This window comes from Diplotaxodon limnothrissa, linkage group LG17 (assembly GCF_057381915.1).
Source record: "Diplotaxodon limnothrissa isolate DT_005_m linkage group LG17, D_limnothrissa_male_GT1.1, whole genome shotgun sequence".
Classification (NCBI taxonomy): domain Eukaryota; kingdom Metazoa; phylum Chordata; class Actinopteri; order Cichliformes; family Cichlidae; genus Diplotaxodon; species Diplotaxodon limnothrissa.
Window position 1 is genome coordinate 3637817 of NC_140612.1, and position 22397 is coordinate 3660213.

At 41.1% G+C, this 22397-nt stretch overlaps 1 protein-coding gene across 1 annotated transcript in view; it reads left to right on the top strand.

The window, feature by feature from the left end:
- Positions 1 to 22397, top strand: part of nav3 (neuron navigator 3) — a 182074-nt gene that overhangs the window by 60828 nt on the left and 98849 nt on the right. Inside the window, exons 4-5 of the mRNA XM_085376519.1 lie at positions 14265 to 14337; positions 20355 to 20529. Coding sequence (XP_085232645.1) covers positions 14265 to 14337; positions 20355 to 20529 — 248 coding nt within the window. The remainder of the gene's footprint in view (positions 1 to 14264; positions 14338 to 20354; positions 20530 to 22397) is intronic.

Consider the following 22397-nt stretch of genomic DNA (forward strand, 5'->3'; position numbering starts at 1 on the left):
GTTACACTTATTCTCATGTCTCTTATATCCTCTTTTAGATGCTTTGATCCTGGACTTAATCATTTTAATAATGCATACAGATTCCTTTTTGTCACTTGCAGGTGAAGCGAAAGCAAATTATATCAGACCTCTACTGTGGCCACATCTGTACTGTAAAACAAATGCTTCCAGGAATGGAAAACAGTTTTGTTTGTTAATATGTTAGTTAATACAGAGTAGTGCTAGGCTACCTGACCATACCATCCACTACTGTATCCAGCGGGCTACTGATTTCAGCCTCAGAAGGAACATCTGCAGCCACTACAGTACCCAGCAAAGATAATGAGAGATTGTAACAACTGGGTTTTAATACTAAGAGGCTGTCAACCCAACAAAGTGCACTTTAGTTTCTTTGTTAACCTGTTTTCTGCTTTGTGATAACAATAGAGAGTAGAAACTGAAGGTTTGGGAATTACCAGTTTCGTTTTTCCCACTATAGTCTTCACCCCAGTATACTTGTAGTGAATTGAATGCTCTTTTCATTTTTGAATCTGGGAGACATCTATCTGCTAAATGCCTGTGATGTCAAGCTGTAAATGCATTCTGTGGATTAAAGGGCTCACACAGGGTTTTTGTTCATCTCCCTCACCTGCGGCATGCGCTGCTCTCCCTCTGTCATGTAAAACCTCATGCCCCCTGACAGTGCAGTTTCTCATAATTGTACAGACATCTAAAGAAATTAGATGCACACCCAGGTTTTTGAATTGAGCGAGAGATTCTCTTTTTTTTTTCCCCAAAATTATTTCTCAGAAGAATCGAGCTCAAACACGAGAACGGCAGGTGAGGGATGGCAGAAGAGGCCCATTCAGCAGAAAATATTAAAGCCTTGCAACACTAATCCACTTCATTATAGACAGACATCATTAGCAAACCACTGAGTGCTTCCTTGCAATACGAATGACTGTGCAGTTTGACTTTATCAGGGAGTGTGCGCGCGTGTGTGTGTGTGGCTTCCAGCGACCTCAGCAATGGATGTCAGGAGAAAACAAACATGAATGAATACAAAGATGCTGAGCTGCTGCATCAGTCAGGAGAAGGTTGTCCGGGCCCTGGTAGGAAAGATTCCATCAAACAACTCACCAAGCTAATCAACTCGTTCGTACTGCTTTTCATTTGAGCTATTGACTTTTCAAGTGTGTCGTGGATCATGTTTAGACTGGCTATTGGCAGCTCTGGACCTCCCTCAATATTTTTAGTTTTCACAATGCAAATTTTTCTCTTTTGATTAATTTGAAGTGATTGCGTCAAACTGCAGTACACAGTCAGATTTTACTGCACTGCATGTCTGCTAGAATACAGTGCATTTCACTCTTCAGGAAAAAGAAATCTGATGTGATATAAAAAGGCTGCTACTCAGACAATTTTTGTCTTTTTGCTTGTCATTTTTTAAAGTGCTTTAAAAAGCACAATATATTGTGAGGGAATGTAAGCTCCTCTGACTGGTATCTGAAGTACTGTTTCTATTTAGTGATGTGCAACAGACATTTGCAATTTTTTAATTACATAAAAACAAATCATAACCATGAGATTTCTGTGCTGTTAACCTTTAAAGAGTGCTCAGTTTGAAGTAAACACAACAGCTTAAGTTAGTCAAATGTTCAGCTTAAATGTCGTGGCGAACATGCTCAGAATGGCTACACTATAGTAGAAAAGTTGCTTCCTTACATTTCTTAATAAATAATAAATTCTTGATGCACTAACAAACACATACACTGTCTAGCTGAAGCTGGTTTGCTCAAAGTATTTGGTCATTAACTAAAGTATTAGACAAAATAACATTATTAGCTGAGTGCTGCTAGATGAGCAGTTAAAAGATAATGATAGTTTTTAACTAACTACCCACTCATCCAATCACTGATGCATTTCGGTACCCGGAACAATACTGCTTGCATGGCACAAATCTATGCAGTCAGTGACTACAAATCTTATAAATGAACCAGATATGATTTGATCAGCATAGTTATTTACAAATGTATACTTTGAGCGTTTTAGCCTTTCTCTCATGATTAGACTGGGTGTGTGCTGCAATTCAGGGTTAACTGCATCTAGGGTTTCTTGGAGACTATAAAAGTCCACCAGTTTCATCTGGGCTCCATCTGTTGGCAGCTTGCACACCAGCCAGACGCGAGGACGAACAGCACGAGTCGCTCAGTGGCATTATCTTCACTGGCCTGACGCTTCGTCGTCGGCACAGCTCGCTATTAATCTCTGCTTCTAATTGATTGTGTTCCTAATTTGAGTTCCTGGCCTGGGTTCCTGCTAAGCAAAACCAACTGGCATTTGTGTGACAGTATTTTTCTGGTCTTTGATTTGATTACAGCAGCCCTGGCTGTCAGACGACTAGCCTATTATGAGAGTCATTTGGTCTGGAAATACACTGACAAAGGGATGATGGGAACTCAGGGTTTCTGAAACATCCCTGATGTCATTTTGCATGCCCGGCGACTGGCAGCGAGTAAAGGAGGAGGAGGCAGATGGCCCGTTTAAGCTGCTGAAGCTACATCCACACCGAATATATTTCATTCTTATTGTTCAGTCTGTATGCCCTGATGGCAGAGCGGGTAGAGAGTGACTAGAAGGGTTCACATTCCAATTTTTACCCATAGGACAAACATCTAAAACACATCAATAAATACCTTCTGCATCAAAGGCTGAGGTAACACCTTTGAGAATAATAATAGTAGTAATAATCTTTTCAGAAGAGGGTTGCACCCAGGATCACTGTACAGGGTGCACACTCAACTAGAAGCTAACATTTGCTGGAACTACATTTGATATTTGAAATATTGTGTTTCAGAGTGGCATTGATCAGTGGGAAAAATCACTACTGTAATTTTGATCAGCAGTAGTGAACTAACTAATCATCATCACACAGCTGTGCAACACATGCTTCTACTGTGATGGGCCATCAAAGCCAAAACAAAGTCACACACGTGACGCAGAGCTTATATAGAAACCTCTCAACCCGGTTTCACAGCAAAACATGTATTAGAGATGCCGGTCCACCGTGTCCATTTCACGCTTTGCCTCTTCAAACTATAAAGCAGATACGAATGCAGAAGCTGCATTACCAGCAGGGGGAGATATATTTAAAGCCACAAAGTCGATAGTGAGCAAAAAACATGAAGTACAGTCCACGCCTTTAATCGTCAGAGTCCATTAAGCAAGGGAGCTAATATGTCTGTTTAAACACTTTCCTGTGATTATTTTCATGTTGGCTTGAAATAAAATATCTCCCTCAGCTGTTGCCACTGAAACTTACTGCAACTGCTACTGCCTATTACATGCTTTGTTGTGATATCGGGTTGAACCTCTGGGTATTTGCGCCACTTATAATTTTAGAGGCATCTTTTGGTGTTTCCTAATCTTTATAATTCATCTATGTAACGAGCTAATTTTGTCGTGTTCATGTGGACGTCTGAGGAATTGTTTAGCTTTTAGCAAAGTATACATTCACAGAACTAGAAATCTAGTAAGAGCAGGTCTTTATAAGTGAAATAGTGAAAATCTGCAATCTATTTCAGGATGACTAAATCAAAAATAAACTCGGGACCAAAGGTCTAAGTTTGATCTAATTTTTACTGGATCAGGTGCAGAGACCCAAATGCCCCAGCATCTGTGCTTTGATGAACAATATTTGCTTATCTATCTCTGCTCTTTATATGTGTTGAAGCATCCGTGTGGCATATGTCTTTTTCTCTGTTGTTTTCTGGGCATCGACGGACCCCCTCACATGGTTGTGGTATAAATGGAGCACCTTGGGGCTCGTTACAAGCTCACTTGTCTCAATTGGAAGCTTTTAATCACTCATTATAGCTGAATGGTATCGGCAAATGTTCTGTAAGGGAGCGAAGAGCTGGCTTGTTAAATGGGCACAGTGAAGCACTGCTAAACTTTGATCTGCCTCAGTTTGTTTCACTGTGAAATACCAGCTGCAACCCTTCTCGACCGACCCGTATTCCCTGTGATTGTTTCAGTTTGGGAATAGCTGTCCTCTACCGATTCACTCACCCTGTCCTTAACCTGTTTTTTTGCTTGCATGGGTTTCTTTAATGCTTTTTTCTCGTGTCACTCTTCAATCTGTCTTATTCTGTACGTTTATACCATATGACTCACTGCCAACCTTCAGCTTGTGCTGTTACAGTAGCTTCCCTCATCCACCTCCCTGCCCTCAGTGACCCTTGGCACCTTCCGGAGCCACGGGCTGCATGACTTTGGATGTGTCACTGCTGCAAATGGTCCTTAAGCATCATTTTCATTCCTAGCTGCCTGAACAGAAAGTGGCTAGCTTGTAGTATGCTCAGCCTTGCAAAGGAAAAAGGAAAAACTGTGTTTCACGTGTTTACAGAGTCAAAATTCATGATTTTAGCAGTAGTTTTGCATGGGAGTCATGTGATTCCTATGTTTTCATTCCACTGGCTTTACACAATTAAAAGTAGTGCCCACTCACTGCTTGTACAAGGGAATATTTAAATGTCTTAGCAGTTCTTTGTGATTACAGCTGATTTATCACAAAGTCGGTTCAACAAAGGACCTACTATAACATGTCACATCTCTGCAGATTATTGGGGTTTAACCACAAATGTGTACACCCAGCTTTTGGTTCCTAAACAGCCGCACTGTGCTTGTCCTTATTAACCAGTGAAACAGAAAACAAAAAAAAAAAAAAAAAAAAAAACAGGACCTGCTGTAAGTGGTGTTATAGTTCAAGGAATTTAAAGTAAAAATTTATGGCCACATTCTGACCACTCCAGCAGACTAAATCATATCTGACATTCAACATCTGTGAAAGGCTGCTGTAAAATCTGCAGCACTGTTTTATCTTCTGTGGCGGGTGAGAAGAGAGAAGATGCTGCGGCGTGACTTCTGCAGCCTTGAGAAGAGTTTCTCAAACCACTATTTTAGGTTCAGAAGCAAAAACACAGCCTTATTGTTGGTACTCGCTTTTTAAGACTCCTGTAAGACTTCTGGCATCACAACTTACTAAGTGGGACCCATTTACATATGTTTTAGGCCAATGAATTATTCCCATTATTATTTTTCTTCTATAGGTTGTTTTATTGTGTTGTCATAAATAGTTATATGTATCAGTCTTTAGAGATATTTGAAATGATTTAAATGAGGACAGGATTAAACGAGATAACAGAAAGGACATCTAATATGGTGTGCATAATAAAGTAAAACAGACACATTGAATGTGGCGAGTTAGAAGCAGCTTACAGACAGAGCTTTGAGGCATTTTACTGAAGGACAGAACTCTCTCAGCTGATGGAGCAGAAAGAGTGGGTGAGAGAGTGAGTGAATGGCAGCATATTTCACTCCTGCATCACTGCTGCTCAGCAGGTTATACAAACACAGGCCTAATAAGTGAGCATCTTAACCTCACTGACCCTCGCAGGAGAAACAGCCTCAGCCATGACTGGCAGACAAATCTGTCACCTGTCAACAGTAATACCATCCATCATGTTGGTGCCGTTTACCTTCTTAGAGCAGGACTGCAACAGTGAATATGAGGAAGACAAAGGACATACCTGGCGTCAGCCTAAAAGCCAACAAGAAATACTTGTCTTCTAGTCTGTGACAAACACCCTCCGCTCCTCTGCCCTCTTCTGTGTTTGCTTACTCTCTTACACAACAAGAATACTTCTGTTTCTTCTGTCACTCGCTGACAGAGTTATTTGCAAAACCATCAGCTGGGAAGAGGTTAAGTGAGATTGGTTATCTTGATGCCATTCAGTATGTTTAAAAGGTGTGCTCCATTAACCAAATAATGTCACTCCACTGCTTTTCAGCTGGGACTAAAACTCGGAATATTTTAGTCTCGGCTTTGATTAGATTTTTGACTCTTCTTTTTAAAATTCGTCTCTTCTTAGTTTATAGGATTATAAACAATTTTTTTGTTGTTTCTTTAGCTGATCAGCCATTTTTGGAGAAGTTCTTGGATATTTGCATTCAAAATAAAAGAACTCGCTGATTCTTTCCTGATGTCACTGATGTACGATTAGAGTTTGTCCAACTGTAGCTCAGACTGAGCCGTGCCCAAAATGAAAGAAAATAAAAGGGAGAACAGACGGATAAAGGGGGACAGATGAAATGACAGTAGGAGCAATCTTTGTGTGTGCATTGCATCACTGTTGTAATATTTTTTTTATTACTCCATCATTGACTGAAGCGATAATGAGTTTTGACTCAAACAGCGAAAACGGATTTAAAGGGATTAGGCCAGACATTGATGAAGAGACTTTTTTATCCATAAAACATCTTTGTCTGCCTTGCTTTCACTCTCTCACACATGCAGACACACACCCCGTGTGTGCAGCAGATGCACAAAGCCACATGGAAGACCTCCAAGTTATTTGATGCTGTAAACACTGGAAAATGCGCCACCATATTTAATTGAGACATCCATAGATGTAGGTTTGTGCTGGCACACACACATGTTGATTATACATCATGTGTGTTTACGTGCTGACTGAGCTAGCGCTGCATCATCTTCAAAGGATTTTGCTAAAGCTATATAGTTTTATTTACAGGAATATGAGGTACGATGTGATAAAAATCAGGAACCACTTGAATTGAATGATTTCAGTTTGGTTTTCTTGTGTTAGAAAAGTTTTATGACACAGAGCTTCATAACATTTAGGCTGCTGTGAATACAAAACATCACCTCTGTAAGCCTGAGTGAGCTGGATAAATCTGGGTGTGTGAGGTTCACTCTTATGGTGATTTAAAAAATGAGCAACAACCACAGATCTTCAGCTACAGCAGAGAAGGATTTCAGACAGGGTAAGGGATTATGGCGACTGATGTTGTGATCAATATTGCACCAAATGGTTCTTCAGCCAGTACCAGATGAGAGGAAAAATTTCCTTTGCTGTGGGTTTTGACATGATGAGCGATGATCCCTGGATTATGAGACAGAATGCTTTAACCCAGCCTGCCCTTTGCCCATCAGCTACACTAAAGTTCTGTTTCATTTTATCCGTTTTGATTCATTGTCTGTCAGCAGCTGCCTGCTGTGGATGCGTTGATAGTGACAAGATGGGGGTTTAGGACAACACCAGTGGAAGATAGAGTGTCAGACCCTAAATCTGATGAAGGGAGTTGATGCAGAGGTCACGGACAGCAAGAGAACTGGTTTATTTGAAAGAAAGGCTGAGTGGCTCTAAATCCTGAATGTGTGGTGAACCACTCTAACCCGTAGTATCCTTCAGGCCTTGGCTTTTTATGGGGGGGAAAAGAAAAATCATGTTTAATTCTGCTTGCTAGACGTTTGGACTACAAGTGGCCTCTAGAGAGCACAGGGATTTGGCTTTTTATCCATGTAAACCTTTAGATTTCAAAGCAGCAGTGATTAATAAAGTATGTTCTGGCTGTAAAAAGTATCACAACTATGTGTTGTCTCCACAAGTGAGGAGTTTTGCCTCATTAGGTTTCATGTGCCAAGAGGAATTAATAGGTACAAAAACAGTCTTTATCTTTTGCCATGTGGGGTGATTGGAAGAAGAGAGATGAACTTTGATACAGGGATTTCTGAGGCAGAGCTAATTTTGTTTAGCTCTAGTTGGTATCGATTTTGGTCTTTTAGAGAAAAGTCTTAAAAGGGTGGCGCAGTGGTTTGTGTCTGCAGGATTTATTTGGATACACCTGAGTCATCAGTCAACTTTCATTACCGTGTTGGGGCAAAAAAAGAATCTCAGCGTCCTTACCCGAGGCTAGCGCGCCGGCAGGGCCTGCCAAGCGGGAGACGGAGGTCGGCGTGCTGTCCGGTCCGGCCTCTCTGCCACTAGACGCCAGCGTGCTGTTCGGTCCTGCCCGCCTGCCGAGCCGCCGGGGAGCCTCGGCTCATTGCCGCCGCTGGACACGAGGGCGGATGGACACCTCCCTGTCGCTGGGCCGGGGCGCTGATTGCCTCTCCCGATTTCCTGCCGCGGGGGTAAGGTTCGCCGGCCTCAGTCGGGTATGTGGCGGGGCGTGGTCTACGGTGCAGCTGCTGCAGTGGGCCGGACGCACCTGGGCCACATCCGCAATCACGCCTCTCCGGCTTAAACTTGTATGGCCTTACTTTTGTGCCACTATTCTGAGCGCACGTAAAAAAAAAAAAAAAAAATTGCAGGTGCAAGTGTTGCATTTTGAGAAATTTATTTTGAGCGAAGAAAAGCTCAATTTGAGTGAACAAAATGTATTTCAGTGTTTGCTATTATCCATACACACACACAATAGCAGCCCCTCTCACCCAGTTTTTGCATTTTCATTTTTATGTTTGTTTGTTTGTTTGTTTGTTTTTGTAACAGTATAAATAATGAAAGGTGGTGGATTAGCCAATTGGTCATGATCAACTCTGGGCTTGACCAATTACAATACATCCCTATTGAGGGGGAAAGGAACGTGATTGGTCCCGTACTTCAGCTAGAATGAAAAAAGGCACAAAGCTGTTCTTCTCTCATTCTCTCCCCTCCCTCTCCTGTTGCTACTTCTATCATGAAACTGATCAGTCAGCTGATCGGCTTTTCTGCCAGAAGTCCCGTCTCTCTTGTTTATCGCCCACTTTGCGCCAGAAAGAGGAAATGCTGCACTAAACAACAGCAGCACGTTCAAGCTTGATCAGCTGTTGTTAGAATTTATTTAATATTACTTTCTAGTATCACAGGTGATGGCAGCTACATTGTAGCCACAGCCACCCTGGGGCGCACTGACAGAGGCGAGGCTGCCGGACACTGGCGCCACCGGGCCCTCTGACCACCACCAGTAGGCAACGGGTGACGTGTCTTGCCCAAGGACACAACGACCGATTGTGGCACAAATATAACGGTGTAGAGAAAGAGTTGAATGCACACGGGCAGAAATGTTGATAGCGCGAGCAACACATGCAAAAAACTGAGGGGCTGCTGTTGTGTGTGTGGATAATAGCAAACACTGAAATACATTTTTTGAACGCAGCAATGAATTTTTATTCACTCAAATTGAGCTTTTCTTCGCTCAAAATAAATTTCTCATCAAAATGCAACACTTGCACCTGCAAATTTTTTTTTTTACATGCGCTCAATTTTTATTTATTTTTTTTTACGTGCGCTCAGAATAGGGCACAAAAATAACGCCATAAACTTGGTGCTCTGACTGTTGTAGGTTGTTGTTGTTGGTATATGTCCGACTGTGAGCTGCAGAGCTGCAGCCGAGGGTGTGAACAGCAACCGTGAATAAATATGTGGTCGGCTCCGTCACTCTCCTGACACAACGCACAAACAAGAGCCTCTGTTAAATCTCCCAGTGCTGCGATGGCCAGGATTGCAATTATGTTTCCATGTAGGTGTGGAATAACATAAATATATATAATAAATAATAAGGATTCATATAATGATTACTGGCTTCAAAATAAAATGGTTTAAAAACAAAAGCTATAACTCTACTGAATCATGCCAAAACTTCACAAAATGGCTCTGTTTGTGAAGCTTGAGTCATCTGTGTTTTTGAAAAACGGACTGAAGGATGTAAGGTGGCATTTATTTTCCAGTGGAGATGTAGCATTTTAAGTAAAACCCTTCAATTACTTAGCAGTGCTCATGGGCTACAAAGCGCTAACGCCTGGTTTTCCAGTCTTGTCTTGAAGAAGGTTGTTTTCTGTCCCGTAGAAAGTGATAATTGAGGTGTTTGGCTCATTTGTATTTGACAGTTGCAATATAAGGGATAACACTTTCCAATTCCAACCATCATACATCAGTCACTTGATACTTTTAGAGAGGCCCAACGTGCTCCAGTTCACTTTTCATATGTAAGATGGGACTTCGGGGAATTGAACTGAAAACATGTACAGTAGATGTAGCCAACATCTAATGTTTGTCTTACTGAGTCTTACTGGAGTAGAAAGAATAGGAGAATGTACCACTGTAGAGTTGAATTTCTATAGCTTTGCTTTTTAAACTGAAAATTTTAAGCAAAGACAAGATTTTTAACACAAGTACTATTAAATATTATTTTTATTTTGTGGTTAGAAAAATTCACAGGGTGTTTTAATGGAAGAAAGAACACCTCAAGACAAAAAGTCTCTAAACTGTTTGTGTAGTTTTGATTTATATGAAAAAGCAGTAGCCATAAAGTCCTCAAGTGAACATTTTTTTGTTTGTTTTGTGGTTGTTTTTATTTTAAGATGCTATTAAGGATAAAAAGGTGACACATGACACAACAATGCCACATTCATCACAGATACGGCATTAAAAGCAGCCCTTTGTTGTAACATCTTTTAGAGCTTTCAATACCCCACCATGATAGGAAACGTCTGGCGTATTTCAACCTGGTTTATTTAACATTAATAGCCTGTCTAATACGGCACAAAGTCTCATTCAAACTTTGCACTCTTCACCTGTGTTTGGGGAAATAAGGAAATCTGGTAACTGGAATGACTTTTGTGCCGACTGTATAAAGGATCTGCATGTTTCCGATTGAGTAATTGCTATCTACACTCACTACATATATGATGATGGCTGCCTGTAATGAGGGGTGGCAGTCAAATGGTATGCTACATTTCCCTAAGTATGTTAGTGGGGGAGCCAGGGCTGCTCTTAGTCACTGATTCTGTTCATTATTTCTATGGATAGAATTTCTAAGTGGGGACAAGGGCCAGAAAACTTCCACTTTGGTGGCCCTTGGTCTCATCTCTACTTTGTGTAAATCTTGTGGTTGTGCGGACTTCATCAGATGGTGGCCTCTAGCTTTCACTGGAGCAGTTTTCAGCAGCAGCAATGACAATTAGCACCTCCGAGTTTGAGGCAATGGTCGTCAGCCATTAAAGGGAAAAAACACTGACAGTGACAGTCTGGCGACCTGTCCAGGGTGTACCCTGCCTCCAGCCCTAGCTGGGATAGGCTCCAGCGCCCCCTGTGACCCTGAAAAGGATAAGCGGAAGTGAATGGATGAATGGACACTGACACTTGGGGTCAGGGACAGGTTTCTGCCCCAAATGGAGAAGTTTAAAATATCTCTGGGTTCACGGATGAGGGGAGAAGGGAGCAGGAGATTGATAGATGGATTTAGGCTTCACCAGTCCATCATGACAAAGAGACATCTGAGCACTTCATTATTTCTGTGACGTATATGATTATTGCAGAGGCCTTTGTATCACATGGACAAAATTTGAAACTGTTCTCTCCATATTTAGCAGGTTAGGGTTTTGTAATACAAATGCAAATAAAATGAGTGTAGCTCATTTGTGTTCCTTTGGCTTTACCTCAGCATCCAATGATTTTATACAAGACAGTGTAAGACAGGTGTACCAGGGAGTCCTCATCCTCAGAAAGGATGAAACTTGCATAAGTCGTCTTTGCCCTGCTGCCCATGTTACAGAGAATCAGGAATTTTGATTCGGACTGTGACGCTGTAAATGAAATGTAGCTTAATTCAAAGTTATTCATCGCAGAAACTTAACAGCACCCCTCATTCCTCCTTCCTCTCGTGTGTGTGTTTTACATGTGCACTCCTGTCACCCCTCAATATGTGCTCCCCTTTTTCTGCTTAAAGTATTTCATGATTTAGTAAAGTGTGCCTCATCATAATGCCCCATTTTCAAATGGCTTTTAATGGCTTATGTGGATCTGTGTGATGCCAGGATGTGTAGGAAAAATAAATTATGTCGGTTTCTCTAGAGGCTGTTACAGGATGCCACAAAGCCAATCCACCCACCAAACTAGCAGTTAAACATCGCCAGGACCCTGTGGAACATTAATGCTCCAGCCGTCATCAACGCCTTCAATCATTATTCCCCTTGTTTACGTCATTTTGCAGTTAATGCAGACTAAAAACAAACAGCGGTTATGTCTAAAAGTCTCAGAATTCATAGTTGGTTGACCACTTGAAGTCACAGAGGATAACAGCACAGGCTTGTTTCTGTGATGCTTTAAAAGCTGGCAGATCTGTCTCCAACTAAAGAGATTTACTGCATGTTTATGGGTTTGGTCCTTTTTTGTCTTTATCAGCTATTAAATCAGACTTCAAACACATACGTTGCCCGTGGAGAAGATGCAAAGTAGTACAGCACTCCTTTGTGTTGTAAATATTTGCAACTGAATGAGCTGAGTTGAGTTGCTGATAAAAACGTCTGTTATCTCGCAAATGTTTTTGATGGCATATCTTTTGTACCTATAAGCTGTTTGTTTTGGCAGGCATTAGACTGCGAGAACTCCTACACCACACATCTTCAAACCTAATTAGACTGACGTAATGAGACGAATGCTGCTTCGCACATGTCTCTCAACATGCAAACTTCTAAACGTGCGTCTGGAAGAATCAAACAAAGTTAACGCCAGAGCACACATGTTCGTCTTTGAGCGCAACATGTGGGGAAAGAATATGGAAACCGAAATGTGTGGGGGTTTGTTGTGTGTGGGTGGTTATAAGTTGTGTCAGGCAGATGGAGAAGCTCCGTCTGTGAATTTGTGTCCCATGCAGCCTCCCATTGGTACAACCAGTATAAACATCATATTTGGGAGACAAGGTGGCTGCTAAGTGGTTGCTGTACTTCAGCAATGGCTTTTGAGGTGCTGTTTGAGCCTTTGAGTGGACATCACAGCTTCTTATTATTCAGTATACTTACTGCTTTTGGCGCAAATGATCTCTTTTTAAATCCTTTTTGCCAGCTAGTGGCGTCCTACAACGTCGTCCTGAGGGCATTAGTTCAAAGTCAGAGTAAAGAGAGTGTTCTCTGTCTCACCAATAGATGGTGCTTTCCTTAAGACAAACTGATGATCCAGCTTGTCTAGTGAAGTTTAGATCACCATTCATTTTTCCAGCAGTTCTGACAATCCCGTTCTGTTTGTTCCACAGTCAGGTTGACAGTGAGCATAAGGATCCTTTCCATCAGTCCAAAGCCTCATAATGTCCTGCCAAAAAATGATCTCTGATTAGTTTTGTTGTAAATGGAATCCGCATTAACCATAAAATTAATTGTGTCATCATACTATTTTAAGTGCTCTAGCTTGTGCTGCATGTGCGATTGTGTCAGCATGATGATTCATATGGTAAAAGATGAAGGCTTTCTGCAAGCCTTCATCTGTAGGATTTGAATCCATCTTACTTTATTGGAGAAGTTTAACTTCCTCACTCAGCTCACTTATATTGAGCCTTTTGTGCATTGCAGGGAGTGACAGAGTTAAAAAAATCTGTGGACACTACTGCTTCAAGTAGCACTCAGACCAGGGCTCTGCACCTGTGTGAGGAAAAAATCCACAGAGATGTTTTATCAATTTTTCTGAGGTTTTTTTTAGCTTCACCACATATGACCGCTGTAGCCCTGCCCTAACATTTAAAATATCAAGTTCCGTGTCTTGTTACATTTAAGCTGATTCCTTACTAAAAGACACATAACACATTGAAGACAATGCAGTTGCCAAACAGCCTGTGTACAGATATGACTCAGTGTCCTGATTCTTTTTGATGAAGAGAGAAAAGAATACAGAGCAAGCGCACATTTAAAAGAGAGAAAAAGCTAGCAGGCTTTAGAGGGCTGACAGGGAATTGCAGCTCATGAATCATCATTGCCCGTTGGACGTCTGGCTGAGTTGCCCAGCCTGCCCTTTGTATGGCCCTGACACACTGCGCTGCGTAAAGCGCTAAGACCTTTGGCCTGATCATAAAAGGCCTATTAAGGGGGATTGGCGGGTGGCCACCATGTTAATGAAGCGACCCGCTAGCTGCTGTCAAGGATGGCAAAAATCCCCCTCATAACTGCAGCCTCAGTGCGCCTTTGTACAGCTGAAACATAGGTGGGAGTTGTTGCCTACACTGTGAGCGTGGGCCACACTGTACTATTGTCATTGTGTTTATGTGTAAATTATGCGAACGCTTATTCCTGTGTTTGTCTCTGTTGTTGGGTTGTATGTGTCAAAGTACCACATATCTTTGTGTCTTGCTTATATATGTTAGTACTCTGGGGGTGTATTTCTACCACTTACCAGCATACTGTGTACATATGGCCTTGTGTCTCCCCTTGAATCCGTGAACATGACATGCAGCGGATTGTGTAGGTGGCGTCACACTGCAGTCAGTATGTCATGCGGCCTGATCCCAAGGTTGTGCGGGGGTCGGGTAATAACCACACAATGATGTTCTTTATGGGTCATAATGCTGATAAGCTCCATCCTCTGAGCCCTCTGCCCCGAGACATTTAGGCTCATTGAATGTTAAGTGTCATCACATCCTTTGTGCTTTGTGCTGACTGTCTGCCATCTTCTCAACAGATTGAGAATGTGGATGCCTGCCTCAGTTTCCTGGATGCCAGAGGAGTGAATGTACAAGGGCTCTCAGCAGAAGGTAGGAATAATACAAAATTTGAGGCCTGATTAAACTTAATTAAGTCGGTGGAGCAGCAGAAGAGAGATGTGGCTGTTGTATTTGTCTAATTTCTAAATCTGGAAAATTAATTTGGCTTCAATGCGACCCATCCTCTGTGGGTAGGTTTCCATTTCTTCACAGTACCAAATGTTTTCAGAAACCTGGTTTAAGCCTGTTTCCGAGACATGTGAGTGTACTTCACGGTAATGGAATTTACCACACTGGTATCATGACAGCTTTCACTATGGCAGTGTAGGCAGTCATTAGGGCATCAGAGTGGATTGTGGGAGGATAAAAACTGCAGGGCTGGATTTGCCTCCTGACCATCAGGGTACACAGTACATGCTTTATAAGACACGCCAGTCTTATGAAGCATTCTACTCTGAACGGCTTCTGCCAAAGTGAATGATTGTCTGAAACTGTCTCACAAGGCTAGGGTTAGACATTCCAAACAATATATTAAGAATACGTTTTACATTTGATTTGACTCTGCAGGGACACCTTAAGGTTCCATAAAAAAGTATCTGTATGTACAACTGCAGTCAAAATGTCTTCAGTACAGCAAGCAGCACATACAGTGCAGTGAAAACTTATTTGTGCCATTTCTGTTTTCTTTTTTTGGCATATTTGTCACACTTGCATGTTTCAGATAATCAAAAATCATAAATAAACTGTGATTAAGCATATTTTTTAAAAACTGAATTAAATTTTGCAAGCTACACCAAGGTATGAATAATTCTATTCTATTTAATGTTTATAGCACCGAATCACAACAAGAAATCACCTAAATAGAACCTTTCTGAGAAAGTGAAGTAGGATAAAAGATAAAATAGATAAAACGCATCATGCTACAATCTAAAGAAACTTAAGAACAGATGAAAAACAAAATCATTAACATCTGTCAGTCTGGAAATGGGTACAAAGTAATTTCTAAGGTTTTGAGGCTTCAGAGAAACAAAGTGAGGGCCATTTATCCACAAATGAAGAAAACTTTGGACAGTGGTGAGGATATCAGGAGTCACAGGCATCAGTGACTCATCCAGGAGGTCACAAAAGAACCCAGAACAACATCTATAGAACTGCAGGCCCCACAGTCTCTGTGAAGGTCAGTGATCATGATTCAACATAAAGAGTTCCGAAGCAAAAATCACAGCTGACCACACACACAGACACACACACACACACACACACACACACACACTGGAAAAAAAACTACTTGATGATCCCAACACTTTTGGTAAAATAATCTGTGGACTGACAAGTAAAACGCAAAACTTTTTGGAAGGTTTGCATCCTGTTTCATTCATGCATAAAACTAACACAACTTTTTATAAAAGTTGTTGCATTTCGTTGCCCTGTACCTGTGCATGTGCAATGACAATAAAGTTGAATTCTATTCTATTCTATTCTATTCTATAAAGAGAAAATCATACCAACAGTCAAACATGGTGGTGGTAGTGTGACGAGGCTGCTTTGCTTCTTCAGGAACTGGACAACTGTCTGTCATTGATGAAAACATGAATTCTGATCTCTGCTAGACAAGGAGAAGGACAGTGAAACATACATATTCACGTTTGAACGACTCAAAAGAACAAGATGGAGTTCAGGACATAAAATCTGATTGTGATGCTTTGCATGACTTTTAACAGGCCGACCTCTACCCAGCATCCTTCAGGTTTGCTGAATTAACAAAATGCTGCAAAGAAGAGTTGGCCAAAATTCTTCCACAGTGATGTGAAAGACTAATTTCAGTCTTTGCTGCTCAGCCAGTTAGGTTTGGGGGCAATTACTTTTTTCATATAGGGAAAGGTAGATTTGCGTAGCTTTTTTCCCCTTAATAAATGAAATCGTTGTTATTGTTACGTTTCAAAGTACGGAGATCTTAAAGAACATTTAATAGTTTCTCTGTCAGTACGTATTGGGATGGTTATATCATATTCATAAAGGTTTATACTCACAATGCACATCTACAAGGACCAGTGCTTGCTCCGACCCATGTTGTTTCTGCTCCCTTTAAATATTAATGGGCTGAACTTGCCCTTGACATCTCGAGCAGCAGAAATAGCCTAACAGGCTGACACACTGACCGACAGCTCTAAATTCTCCATGCTCAGTTACAACACTAAAAACAGCAAAGTGACTTGCTGGGCTTGGAATTTCAAAGTGGGTCTGTAAATATATGGGCTATTTGGTTACCCTGTTCATTGCTGTTGCTGATGCATTTCATTTGCTGGCTTCTCTTGGTCATTCTTCTATTGAGCATGTGTTGGTTGTGTTTGTGACTTGAATGAGACAGCCGTGTCTGCCCTCTCATGTCTAACTGAATTTGCCCAGGGCTTTCTTGGCAATATGCAGTCTTTATTATAGTTTTACAAGATGTGGGAATAAAATAAAGTGGGAGGCTTGATGTGCATACAGGAACCTAGAAACTACTTATTGCAATAACTATTCCAGAAGTCTCCTTGCAGCTCACTGGTGGGAGGCTTTAAACCAAAGTTCCGGAAAAAGTCGTCTCATTGAAGAGTGTTTTAGTCCCCGTACAAACATTTCACCGAGGGGACTTATAGGCTTTAATGAAATTGAGTCCACACACTACAGGGGAGGATGATGGTGGCTTTTTTTACTAAAGACTTGAGACAAAGAAAGACTTCCAATTAAAATTCAATAACCTAAGATCTCCCGGATGTGTTGGCACAGTGGAAACTGATCCCAGACATAAATCCTCATGACTAACTAAATCTGACATTTTTGCAAGGATACATTTCAGTCATTGTTGCAACTTACACTATCATCACCTAAAGCCTACTTAGCATCCATACTAGTTGCACTAATATTATTAATATGTTTGAAATTGCAGCTTCCAATGTTTGCACTGCTACTGAGAGCATGCTGCTGTGTTGTCAACTTAAACATGTTATAAAGACAAACTTCATACACTAAAACACATGGTCAAGTTCGACCCTTTTGGACACAAAATATCTCAAAGCGGCAACATAAAGTTTTACCTCTTCAAATGCGATAATTATCTTCAGGAAGTTCAATGTAGCATTTCCACCCTTAAAAGCAGGTGTAAAGCCCCCAAACACATGTTTCCTACACTTGATAATTGGTTACATTGAGGGGTACAGCAGGTCATTAAACACTCTTTCCAATGCAGGGTCTCACCCACTGAGGCTATTAAAAAGACAGGCTCTTTTTGGTTCCAGTGCTACCAGGAAACCTATAGTATGACCTACTCAGCACATTAAAGTCCTTTTCATTAGTGGCTTTAGGACAAGATCAACCACGGGTACACACTTGTCCTCTGATCAGAAGGCAGGGCCCAAGCCTTTCAAGTAGAGGTAGGAAAGGTAGTAAGACAAAGCAGTGCAATGATGGAAAACGTGAAAAAATTAGAAAATACAATTATTTAGAAAAAGCTTACGGAAGTAAAGAGAAGGCAGAAGCTGCTGATGAGAAAAGTGAAGGAGGCAACACAGGCTATTAGTGATGACATGTGTTGCCTAGCCTCGCTGTTTCATTAAATAACTTCTTCTTTAAATGCTCCAGAGCAGCATTTCTCCTGCTGACACTTGCTGGCATGAAGCAGGTATGGATCTCTGACAAAAAATGTCTAATGTGAGCTTTACCAAACTGCCATTAGTGTCTCACAGAATCCTGCAGTCTTCTTTTTTTTTTACTCTAAATGGACAGAAAAAGGTGGCTCACCGGGAGAGTTTCACATCACATTTTGAGCCGGCACTCATACAGAGCTTTTGTTAGATGATAAGCTGAGTAATTTGTGTAGAAACTCTTGCCAGAAAAGTAACTGAAAATATGGCAGAATAGTGACGTCAGGAATTCATCTTCATACCTAAATTCTAAACACAATTTAGGTTACAACTGTTAGTCCTGCTTTCCTAAACAACACAAATATTTTGAAGACAAATCAGCCTTTGGTTGTGCACATGTTCACAAAACGATTGCTGTATTTACAGTTTCACTGCACTAGAATAAAATGTTGGCCCGTGAACATAGTATGCATGGCAGTCATGCTGGCTCCAAAACATGTCTGTCATTGCCAATTACCTCTAAAGTCATTTGCAGGGGACAACGCTGTTACACGGCTCTTTTAACAGATCTGGGACTCATCCCCTGTCTAAATGGAAATTACATGCTACATGATAATTTGAAAGAGGAACTAGATCATCCACCAAAAATTAAAGGCATGTGAAAAGACAACATCTTCTCAAAAGGGGGATAGAAATTAGCATTGCTGAATTGCGTGGTTGGTATTGTCACCTTGGCCCAAGCCTGCATCCTGTTAAAGTTTCTTTAAAGAAAATGAGCTGCTGAGTTTTTCCACAAAAGCACTTATTCTGTTGGATCGATAAAGCATTATTCTGCTTCTTGTCCTCAACAGTATCATTTCAGCGGGGGCTGGGTTTTTTTTTACAAGTTGCAAAACAGTTTTAGTCCCAGTGCAGCAGAATCTGCAACGTTATTTTCCCTAAAGCACAGAAAGCGTTTTCTGTTCTGATTCTCTCAAAGGCCTAGTGTATATTACCACCTCTGGGTGTTAGAAAATAGGAAACGCCCCCAAGAGATTAATCTTCCCTAACTTTCACAGCCTCTGCAGCATAGCCACGGATGGCCGGGGGAATGTTTGTTCCTCACCAGATTGAAAAATGTAGTAAAAACCCTGTGTCAGCCACTGCCATTCTTCCCATTCCTCTGTGTGCCAGCTCTCACTGAGGGTTTGGTATGAAAAGCCCATTTCACAAACGGGTGCGTTAGCCAGTGATCAATTCTTTTTCCTCATCGCCGACTGGATCCTACTTCAGCACTATGTGTGTGTGTGTGTGTGTGTGTGTGTGTGTGTGTGTGTGTGTGTGTGTGTGTGTGTGTGTGTGTGTGTGTGTGTGTGTGTGAGGGAAGCATTTGTTTGAGTTTTGTCTGAGATTAACTCAAAAGTGTTCAGGGTAAGATTTACACTATAGACTTATTGATTAGAGGATTCTTTCTGTTGCCTCTTCAGCATATTTAAGAAGTTACTTTATCTGCAGCTCTGCTATTTGTTGAAGATCCAATATCCAAAACGTGAATTCTATCTTATTATTGTTGTTTGTTACTCTTTTCTGCTGTGAGCTCATTTTGCAGCATGAATATGGTGATTCATTCGTGGTTATCAGGGCTGCTGTTTTCTAGCTTGTTTCATTTTAGTTGTCATTCAGATAATAAAATCCAAACTGTTCATTCTTCCTTTTTATCTCACGCATTTGAATGGTTTTGCCTTCATCAGTACACTTCTACCCTCACCCAGCAGCACATGCAGTCACTTCCTTATTTCATGGCGAGAGCAGAACTATAAACAAAGTAGCTCTTTTATATTTTTGGCTGCTTGTCCAACAGACTTGTGCCAGTAATACATCAGAGTAGTAGTTCCCTACTGGTCACCGCTCCTAAATTATCCAGCTGTGTGTAGCTCGGGTTAGAGATGCTTTATTTGGATCTGCAGTATAACAGCTGGACCTTCTTCTGAGCAGTGGCCTTAATCATTCCTGCTAAATACAGTTAAGTAACTGAAGTGCTTATTCTATAACTCTGTGTATCTTTATGTAATTGCTCTTTTTAAATACTTACGTTTGCTTCACAACAGCTGCTCTTGAGCTCTGTCCCTGAGTGTTTTTTTCTTCTTCCACAATCAGCATATGCTCGTTTTATAGTGCTTGAAAGTCAAAATACATGTTCTGGGAAAATGTTATCTTTGGCTGATTACTTTCACTTGCAGAAAATACTTTAATTCCAAGAAAATGCATAGGTAGATTTAGAGGATACATGGATGCAGGCAGATCGCACATGTGTGCTCTGCGTGTACGCTCGCGATGACTGAGCTTGAGACTGAAGTCACATTTCTATTCATAGAGAATTTGATTCTGTAGGTCCATGGCTGTATGATGGAGGAATTGTTAAATAACTAACACGGCAAACACTTACAATCCATTTTTACCTTCCAGAAATCAGGAATGGCAACTTAAAGAGCATCCTGGGTCTCTTCTTCATCCTGTCACGCTACAAACAGCAGCAACAGCAACAGCAGCAGTATTACCAGTCCCTGGTGGAGCTCAGCCAGCAGACCAGCAGCACCGCATCATCTGCCAGCAGCCACAAATCACAAGAGATGCAATCCAGGTATGTTACACTAAACATGGACACAGATTTTCATGCCGATCAGTCTTTGTTTTGCTTCCCTTGTGCTGCCTGCCTGTTTGGGATGCATGCTTGATGTTGCAATATTCATTGATTTATCACTTTCAGATGCTCAATTAGGTCCTGTTACAGTTTTTCTAAACAGAAAACTGAGGGATGTGACCTCCTCTCTGTGGTGCAGGAAATGAATAACAAGATACAAAGATGATGATTAAGGTTTTTGCTGCATCAGCTCCATGTGTAAGACGAGGCAAGTTAGCTGACAGAAAGCAAAGAAGCTACATTAGTCAACTCAATTTGATTTATATACTGTAGAGCTTTTTAAAACAACACAAGCTGACCCAAAGTGCTTAATGAAGTATTGAAATCTTAGTCTCTGATCTCACTACAAAACACATACTCCTCACAGAGTTGAGAAACCAGACTTGGCACACAGGTACATCTCAGACCTGACTCAGGTTCTAATCTGACCATCCATTGAACAGAAATCTAATCTAAGCCTGTGAGCCTGTGTTTAACAAACACATGTGAGAGTATCATTGATCATTTTTTGTGCCTGACAGAAAATAAATGCCAAACATTTGCTTTATAAGCACTTCAGTGCAAAAGCTGACAGCATCATTTAGTACTAAGGTAGCTATAATAAGCTAGAAGATGTTGCAGAACTGTTTCATGGCTTTTCATCAGGTGAGGACCCCAGAGGTGTTTAATATGACGATGCTTGTTGTATGTTTATTTAGAAATACAGTATAAGAAGACGTGGATTATACAGCAGAAGTGTTGGCCTACAGAGGGATGAGCGCTGTAAAAGGCAGCAGAAGCAAAGAAGGCCTGTACTTGTGTGATGTAAATAGACACAGCAGCATTTAAAAGAAGGCCTGAGATGCCACACATGAGCAGCATTCCCCCCGGCCAGATCGAGTTACTACACAGCCACACGGTTTGGCTGTGATGTTTTCTATTAGTGTGTGACTGTAGAGAGAGAGTATATGCATTAAACCAGTGCAATAACAGAGTTAAGTCTCAGTATTTAAGGAGTGGGCATGTGAGTAAGATGATACTGTCGAGAGCTTTGACTTCACTGTGTTTGGTTGAGTTAGGAGATGGTGGCAGTGGGGTCAGTGTATCGTGTCTTAGGGGGGTTATTAGGGGCACAGCTGCCTCCCATTCCCACCCTCTTTATTCCACCCCCACAACAGGTGGTGAATGCTCTCACTCTCTCTCTCTTTTGAACACACATACACAAAACAGTGAATTGTTGGAAGCACATCGCTGTGTCAACCTAGTTTCAGACTTGACGAATCAATACATACACACTTAACGAGCCATTACAGAAGCTGCACATTTCCTCATCTTTTTTTAGTTTAGATCTCAAGAAAGAATTTGTTTCAACCAAAGAAGTGTCTCAGATGATTTCCATGTAGACCCTCACTGTCTCTCTTCTGCACTAATAAGTGAATAATGTTGAAGGCCACAGTGGAGGTCAGTAGAGATGGCACCATACCACTTTTTTATGTCCGATACCGATATCATAAATTTGGATATCTGCCGATACTGATATGAATCCAATATAGTGTATTTTTTAAATCAATAAAACTGTTTTTTTAATATCTTGCTGCATTTTGTATAAGTTCATACTCAAGTTAAAAAAAAAAACCACTAACGCTATTCTGTTATACCTGTATGTAAAAAATAGACTGCACCCAAAATATTTTATAGTTCAGCAACACTGATCAATCTAATAAACTTAAACCTGCTCCATCCTCCCTATTCTGGTATTTTAAAGAGTACTTAGTGGAAATATTAAGCAACCTAACTAATAGGGTTGCAAACTTCCAGCAAAAAAAAAA